The sequence below is a fragment of the Xenopus tropicalis genome, chromosome 10 (genome assembly GCF_000004195.4).
Source record: "Xenopus tropicalis strain Nigerian chromosome 10, UCB_Xtro_10.0, whole genome shotgun sequence".
Classification (NCBI taxonomy): Eukaryota; Metazoa; Chordata; class Amphibia; order Anura; family Pipidae; genus Xenopus; species Xenopus tropicalis.
Window position 1 is genome coordinate 45,233,894 of NC_030686.2, and position 9,209 is coordinate 45,243,102.

The 9,209-nt window shown below is 47.4% G+C and overlaps 1 protein-coding gene across 1 annotated transcript; it reads left to right on the top strand.

Moving 5' to 3' along the window:
* Positions 1–1,956: 1,956 nt before the first annotated feature.
* sphk1 (sphingosine kinase 1) lies at positions 1,957–8,901 on the top strand. The gene is given in 5 exon segments (NM_001016918.2): positions 1,957–2,440; positions 4,385–4,534; positions 6,024–6,118; positions 6,805–6,920; positions 7,560–8,901. Coding segments are annotated over 5 exon segments (1,530 nt in total). The 5' UTR covers positions 1,957–2,040; the 3' UTR covers positions 8,329–8,901.
* The last annotated feature ends 308 nt before the right edge of the window (positions 8,902–9,209 follow it).

The window sequence follows — 9,209 nt, forward strand, 5'->3', positions numbered from 1 at the left end:
CAGTCACTGAGGGTTTCTGTGACCCCCCATATAAAGCACCCAAGGCTGCTGCTGAGTATTACAGAAACTCTGCAGTACCACTCGTGTATTATAAGGCATAATTATACCCCCTACTGTAAATGATAAGATATTAGCAGTCACTGAGGGCGGTTCTGTGCCCCATATAAAGGCCACAAGGCTGCAGGCTGAGTTATACAGGGAAAACTCTGAGTATCACTCATGTATTATTAAGGGATAATGTACCCCTACTGTAAATGATAAGGATATTAGCAGTCACTGAGGGGTTCTGTGCCCCCCATATAAAGGCACAAGGCGCAGGCTGAGTTATACAGGGAACTCTGAGTATCACTCATGTATTATAAGGGATAATGTACCCCCTACTGCAAATGATAAGGATATTAGCAGTCACTGAGGGGTTCTGTGCCCCCCATATAAAGGCACAAGGCTGCAGGCTGAGTTATACAGGGAACTCTGAGTATCACTCATGTATTATAAGGGATAATGTACCCCCTACTGCAAATGATAAGGATATTAGCAGTCACTGAGGGGTTCTGTGCCCCCCATATAAGGCACAAGGCTGCAGGCCTGAGTTTACAGGGAACTCTGAGTATCACTCATGTATTATAAGGATAATGTTGCCCTACTGCTAAATGATAAGCGCATTATTAAAAGTCAATGACTAAGATAGAAGAAAGTGGCCACATTTCAATCGGCTCATCTGCCATGTATTTTCCCCTCAATTGCAGCATTTTTTCTCCGCAGAATTCAGGTCATTGGCTTGCCAGAGGGATTTTGCCCAGTTTCCGTGACCACAATGCTTTAACAATCACGCCCAATTACAACCTGCATAGATATTTGTGAACAGATTTGAAACACCCAAGGTGGAAGTAGTCAGTGAAAGCGCCCAGTACCAGTGTGAGACCCCATTATCAGAAAGATCCCATAATCTCCATTTAGTCACAATAGCTTCACTTTTTTAAAAAATATTTCCTTTTTCTCTGTAGATAATAACAACAGTACATGTACCTTTCGATCCCAAACTAAGATAAATTACCCCTTATGGTGGACAGACACGCCCTACTTGGGTTTATATTTAATGCGTTAAACTGATCTGCCCTTTCTCAGTACCTGTACTTGATCCCAACTAAGATATAATTACCCCTTATTGGGGCAGAACAGCCCTATTGGGTTTATTTATGGTTAAATGATTCCCTTTCTCTGTAATAATAAAACATACCTGTACTTGATCCCAACTAAGATATAATTACCCCTTATTGGGGGCAGAACAGCCCTATTGGGTTTATTTAAGGGTTAAATGATTCCCTTTTCTCTGTAATAATAAAACAGTACCTGTACTTGATCCCAACTAAGATATAATACCCCTTATTGGGGCAGAACAGCCCTATTGGGTTTATTTCATGGTTAAATGATTCCCTTTCTCATGTAATTAATAAAACAGTACCTGTTACTTTGATCCCAACTAAGAATAATTACCCCTTATAGAGGCCCAAACAGCCCCCCCCCCCCCAGCCCAATAAATAGTGACTAAGGCACCTTACAGCAGCCCCTCTGCATTTGCCTAACCACAGATTGCCAGTCTGGGCCTGGGCCCTGGCATTCCCAGTACCCAGAGGCCCAAACAGCCCCCCCAGCCCAATTAAATAGTGACTATGGCATCTTACAGAAGCCCCTCTGGCATTTGCCTGAACCCACAGATTGCCCGTCCGGGCCTGTAGTGGTAACACATAAGGGGCTGCTTATTGCCAATGCTCGGCCTATTAAACAGCAAATGGATGGAAACATTTATTGTTGTACTTTTTACACTGAATGTGTGTTCGGCACAGACACCCTGCTGTTTGCTCTGGGAGCAGCAGAGGTCAGCAGAGAGCAGTGGGTTCTGACTCAGTACAAACTCTGCAGTTCCACATTCACTGGAGTCAGATGCGATGTGACAAGTGGAAGAGGCGGGTGTGTTGTCTCTCTGTTCTCTGTCAGTTGTGCCTCTGTCACCCATAGCACTCTCCAGAGATCCTGGCAGGGATGGGCGATACCCAGGATTCCCCAAGCGGCCCGTCTGAGGTTATCCTCTGTGGCACTTTCACCCTTGTACCTGGCACTGGCGCTCCATTGTCGCTCATCCTCACTCGCAAGGAGCTTTTGATACAGACCCTGTCCCTGGATGCTCAGCCGTCTCCCCATTACTCTCTCGCCCTGGCCGACTGCATCGGATGCCGCTCTTTCAGAGGAAAAGACCCCACAGAACTTGGGGGGTATCTTACTGCTGCATTTTGCCCCCTCAGGGGTGAGGCGCTGGGCAAAACCATTTATCGGCAGCGAGTTTCCAGGACGTTTAGAATAGAAGTTTCACGGGACAAAGAGCACAACTTTAATGTGGCCAAGACCTGGGCCAACAGAATCTGGGAAATGGCTGAAGAGCAAGGTAAGACGGGTGGCAACGTTGGCAGGTAGTATGTTCATATAGCCGCTTCCATACTGTTTGTCTATTGGTGCGGCCCTCTTTCCTGCTCCTAATTCCAGTAGTATAGACCCTCAGCTGCACACTACAGACTTACTATAGGCATATGTGTATAGTAAGGCAAGACTGGCTCAGTACTTTGTACAAGGGCTGCCCAGCCCACGTTAAACTTCATTTCCCAGCTTTCACTAACCACGGATGTACTTTTACACCAGTGCAAACAATTCAGCAGTTACCTTTGATCCGTCTCCTGCAATTAATGCAATCAGCTGCATGAGTGGTTGCCATGGGTAACTGCCCCGGTGAGCTCCTATGTAGGTGAGAATGTGTGGGTGGGGGTACTTCTCTGAATGAAAACATGCGCGGATGTGTGCCTCACCCCTTTAATAACACTGGGAGTAATCCATGGACTGGGAGTCATTCCAACTGGGGGATCTATTAGTAGTTCTATCAAGTAACTCAGTTTGGACTGTCTTGGACTGCTGGGAGTCAATATCTGCTGGACTGGGACTGGGAGTCACTGCTCTGCTGGGGCAGGTTGGAGGCTGGGAGTCTTCTGGACTTGTCCAATTCAATATCTGGGGCAGGTCTGGACTGGGAGTCAATAATCTGGGACTGGGACTGGGAGTCACTGGGAGTATCTAGGGAACTGGACGAATCGAGTTTGGACTGGATCAATATCTCAGGTCTGGACTGATTCATCTCTTGGGAGTCATCAATACTCGTCTACTGGGGCATCTGCAGCTGAAGTCTCGCCACTGGAGGTCTACTGGGGCAACCAAACTGGGAGTCAATATCTGGGGCAGTCTGGGAGTCAAGGGTCTGGGAGTCCTGGGGCACTGGGACAATCTCTCTGGACTGGGAGTATCTGGGGCAGTCACTGGGGATCTGGGAGTCAATACTGGGAGTCAATATCTGGGGCAGGTCTGGACTGGGAGTCAATATCTGGGGCAGGTCTGGACTGGGAGTCAATATCTGGGGCAGGTCTGGACTGGGAGTCAATATCTGGGGCAGGTTTGGACTGGGAGTCAATATAGGCCCTGGCCTGAGCAGCTCTGAATAAATGGGAACCTTGTACCAATCATAGTCATTGCATGGGGGGAAGGAATTGTCCTTTTCACAGCTGACTTCCTGAGCAGGAGCCGGCAATGTGATAGGACGAGGAACAGGAAGTGAGCAGAGCCACGCAGTCCCACAGCAAATAAGTCCCTCCATTCTAATATGTATTTGCCCGGCACTATAGGGCACAGAGCTAGTTGCACACTGTTATTATATTGCTTCAGTGCTAAACTTAGCTGCCTTTCTGTTTGGCTTCTACTGACCTGCACTGTCTGTTAGTGAGTGATAAGAGATAAGGCTTCCCAGAATCCCACGCATCCTCCCTGCATACGTGTGCGTGTGTGTGTGTGTGTGAGTGCGTGTGTGTGTAAATACTAAGGCATGTCATGTATTTGTGCCCTGAATGGCGCAAATAACCCCTCTGTCTGCCACTTTCATCTATAGTTTTGTTTGTATGCGAATCTATGTGATACAAGGAGGGGTATCTTGTAACCCCGCCCCTACATTTATTGGGGTGGGGGGGTCACTGACCCCAGCAACCAAACTATTGCTCTGCGAGGCTACAGTTTTATTGTTATTGTTGCATTTTATAGCTTATTATTCTATTCAGGCCCTCTTCTGTTTATATACTAGCCCAACCACTCCCACTCCCTGGTTGCTAAGGTAATATGGACCCTAGCTACCAGATAGCCGCTGAAACTATAAACCAGAGGGCCGCTGAACAAAAAGTTAAATAACTACCAAACAACAAATAGTAAAAAATGAAGACCAACTGCAAACTGTCTCAGAATATCGCTCTCCTTTGAAATACAGAACTTAACCCTTTGCCAACATGTCTTCTGTTTCCAGGCCCCCCCAGCAGCATTCTGCCTCCCTCTCGCCGATTCCTGGTTCTGCTGAATCCATTCGCAGGGACTGGGAAAGCCTCAGGCCACTTCCAAACGCACGTGATTCCTACGTTAACAGAGGCCAATGCCACCTTCACGCTCCTAGAGACAGGTACTGGCCCGTGGGGCACGGGGGGGGGGGGGGGACCAGGGGAACAGGTGGGTAACCTATAGGTTAAATCTATATTGTGGGATAATGTTTAACCCCTGGGGTGCATAGCAGAGTCCTTGGGCTTGTTATCCATTAATCCCACATAGAGAGATGACCAATAGCCAAAGACTAGAGACTGGCATTGCAGCCAAATGGGTTATTTTTCATACATTTTGCAATGGCTGAGCTCTCAGAATATTATCTTTCCAGAACATTCCCACCTGCTGCTGTTGTTTCTGGACTTTGGACCAAAAATGATATGTTTTTACAGATACTTATCATGATTTAAAGGGGAAGTGATCATATAGTGAGCTGTAGAAGCTCCCAAGCAGCAGTCTCTGCTGGGAGTTATTTTTGAATTCCTGACTTGGGGGCAAGTTTTGGTTGAATAAAGACAAGATTTCCTACCAAATAAAGCCCCTGTAAGCTGATAGGGTGCATAGAGGCCCCTAATAGCCAATCACAGCCCTTATTTGGCTCCTCCATGAACTTTTATGGTGCTTGTGTTGCTCCCCAAGTCTTTTTACATTTGACTCATGAGTAAGAAAGGTTGGGGCCCCTGCCATACAATATGTTTATCTGGGGGCAGTATTAAAAGTTTTGACCACGCCCCCAAGCAGGGATGTAACTATAGAGAAGACCCTGCAACTGCTGGGGTGCCCAGGAACTATTTGCACTACTTTTGGCACAGAATCTGCCCGGCCCTAATACAACAGCCCCCCTCTCCTCCTCCGATGGCGACTCAGACCCTAGGGGTAAGTCTATGGAAATGCAGCAAACAATATGGCAGCTCTGCTTGCAAATAAATAAAACTGTGCAGAGAGGGAATGTTGTGGGAACTGCCTAAAGGGAACAATATGGTTGCTCCTGCCCATAGAGGAGGAAGGTTGTGGGCACACAGTAAAACACAATCTCGTACTGTATTGGGTAAATGGAAGAATATGGCAGCATAGTTGTGTTTTTATCTTCTTAAAGGGATAGTGACACGTTCCAGGTTTTAATGGAAAAATGTGCCAATGCCTATGTATATCCTAATGCTGTGATCTTTTGTGCTGGAAATGCCCCCTGCCTCCCCCAGCTCACCCCTTACTTACCCATGTCGCTCTCCAACATGGCGTAAAGTTGAAAAACTTTGAAATGGAATGGGCGGGGACAACATGCTGAGGACAAATTTAAACAGTGCCCCAGCCTATGAGAATGTTGTTCTGTCCCCACAGCCTAGTGTAAGCCAGGAAGCTGCTGAACTTCAAGCCACAGTACATAGAGGTTAGTGGTGAGCTGGGGGGGGCACATCCATTAGAAAAGAATAGCAGCGCTGGGGTTTCTATAGGCAGAATGACATGTCTGGAATGTGTCACTGTCACTTTAAGATTATTAGCCTAAAAATGCCCTTTACTCATTTGTGGGTCATGCTCCCAGGTTGCAAATGTTGTGTCTCCTGGATTCACAGAGAGGCCCAAGCAAGCGCAGGAACTGGTGAGGGACGAGGACCTGTCCGGCTGGGACGCCATTGTTGTCATGGCAGGGGACGGGCTGCTGTTTGAGGTACCGTGACGTGCCTATTTTGTATGGTCATGGAACTCCTTGGTGACTTACTGTATAATATCCTTTGATTTTACAATAGGGGGTACATTATTCTTTATATATCTTTATAAACAGTGCTTACAATATTTTGCCTTACAATACACATCCTACAATTCTTCTGACTCCCACTCACCTTACTAGTGCCACTCATTCCCACCATTCCCACTCATTCCCACCATTCCCACTCATTCCCACCATTCCCACTCATTCCCACTCATTCCCACTCATTCCCACCATTCCCACTCATTCCCACTCATTCCCACTCATTCCCACTCATTCCCACCATTCCCACTCATTCCCACTCATTCCCACTATTCCCACTCATTCCCACCATTCCCACCATTCCCACTCATTCCCACATTCCCCACCATTCCCACTCATTCCCACTCATTCCCACCATTCCCACTCATTCCCACTATTCCCACTCATTCCCACCATTCCCACTCATTCCCACCATTCCCACTCATTCCCACCATTCCCACCATTCCCACTCATTCCCACTCATTCCCACTCATTCCCACTCATTCCCCTCCATTCCACACTCCACCTAAAGCATCTCCAGCTGCCACTACCATTAGTTACTCTGTAGGGGGTTCAGTCACCCCTATCTCTGACTTAAGGGGGGCCTCATTCTTCTCTTTTTACAGGTGGTCAATGGGCTGATGGAGAGGCCGGACTGGGCCTGTGCCATTAAAAAGCCGCTGGCAGTTCTCCCTGGTGGATCTGGGAACGCTCTGGCTGCCTCTGTCAGTTACTATTCTGGGTGAGAAATCTGTTAGATTGTCCAACCTCTAATACCTAAATGTATTGATTTGTGCTGTTTCTCTCATTTCTTTTGTATTTAGTAATGTAGTTGTGCTAGGGCCGGCACTGATCCACTGGCAAAATACACGCAGGTGTCGGGCCCAACTCTATACAGGCTGGTTTCCCGCCCCTGGCTAGCCCCATCTGGCTATGGTTGGCCACTTTTATAAACTGATGTCCACCCCACCTCCTCTGTTGATGTCAGAGACAGACTGGTTGGATGTGGGCTTATAAGTCATGTTAGTCCGGCTAGCCATGTCCGGGATTAAGTTTGGGTGGGGGTCAATAAATTGGCCCATTAGCTAAATTCCTATTGGTTACATTAGCCCCCCACCTCACTAGGTTTCCCCTAATCTGCTTAATTATATCACTCTCTTGCTTTTAATGAGCCACATCTCCCATCATGCCTTGTTAGCCCTGTGCTGTGTATGTATGTATAACTTTATACAGCATTCTAGCTGTAAGCTATAGATAGGAAGGCAGAATCTTCCCCTAAACTGAAAGGGGAGCTTTATATAATAATTTGACATTACAGGTATAGGAGCTAACAATAAAGGGTGCCTATACTGGGTTATTCACCATTATTCACCTCTCACAGGCACAAACAAGCGTCGGGCACCAAGTTGCTGAACAATTGCACTTTCATTCTATGCAAGGGACAGCCTGTACACCTGGACCTTGTATCTCTTACCACCTCGTCCGGAAGGCGCATCTTCTCCTTCCTCAGTTTTGCTTGGGGTTTAATCTCTGACGTGGACATTGAAAGTGAGAGGTACAGGTTTATGGGTTCTGCCCGTTTCTCATTTGGCACATTTGTCAGGCTAACGGCGCTGCGTACCTATAGGGGGCGCCTCTCGTACCTCCCAGCCAGGACTTCGCCGGACTCTACACCAGAGAGTGACTCGCACAGGCACAACTTAAACAGTTCTACAGACACTGTAAACCCCAATGTGTTGGAGGACTCATTGCTCGTCCCATTGAATGAGCCGGTTCCACCTCACTGGACAACTGTTACGGAGGACCAGTTTGTGCTTGTCCTGTTGCTCTACCAGTCTCACCTTGGGGCTGACCTCTTCACTGCTCCCATGGTGCAAAGCCCGGGAGAAGGGGTCATGCAGCTGTTCTACGCCACCTCTAGAATCTCCCGGGCATCCCTTCTCAAACTCTTCCTTGGCATGGAGAAAGGGTCTCACATGGGCGAGTCTATCCCTCACATAACCAATGTCCCTGTCACAGCCTTTCGGCTGGAACCACTCGAGAACGTTGGGATCATGACTGTGGATGGAGAGTCTATACCATGTTGTTCTCTCCAGGGTCAGATCCATAAGGGCCTGGGGCGCATAATCAGTATCCCCCAGGGACCATGAACTATTATGGATGAAGGTCCCAGTGTATTTGTGATATATCTAGTGGTCATCTTCAGGGCTGTGTTACTGCCACCATCTTGTGGCCCTACGCTCTACCTACCTACAGCTACTAATCTAAGGAGTCTGGCAGTGAGTCTGGTAGTGAGTCTACTTGGAGCCTGCTACAGTCACTTCCCAAAGAACAAGAAAACTTAAGGGACTTTCCTTATGACTACACAAATGCCTTCAACATAAACCAGCTCAGGTAATGGGATTTCCTCAGCTCTACTCAGTGCCTTCATTTCCCAGTGCCCAGTAACATCAGTGGGCAGTGCCCGGCTAAGCCTCGGAATCTCACCGCTTGTTTAATAAACTTCCCACATCCCTTCCTATATTTATAGTGTTTCAGCCACAACCCAGAATTATAGCTGGCTGTGTAGGAGGCAAGGTGGAACCAGGAGAAGGTTGTTTGGATGTGAGGAGCCTCCCTCAGTGAGGGCAGAACAAGGTTTCATGAGGAAAACTGTATTTCTCTAGAAAAGAGATTTATTTTTGCAAAGCCCTACGTGGAATTAAATAAAAATAAATTGGGTATGTGGTGATTCTTTTTTTCCCAGCATAACTGCCTCATTCCTAACTGGAGAAGTATTAAACTCCCGGAATCCTTTTCACAGGTACAGGGGCAGATATTGGCCGCCGTGTTTCATCAAAATGGCAGACCGTGTATTGGGACCAAAGTGTTTGCCTTTTCTGATTGGTATTTGCTTGCTGTTTGTTTAGCCATCTGGTCATGTAATTGGCCAGCAGCTTCTCAAACTGCCCCTCATTGTCATCCAGCTACCAGGCAGAATTAACTCACTAGTGACCAAACAGACAACAATCTGCTTGCTAACAACCTGGCC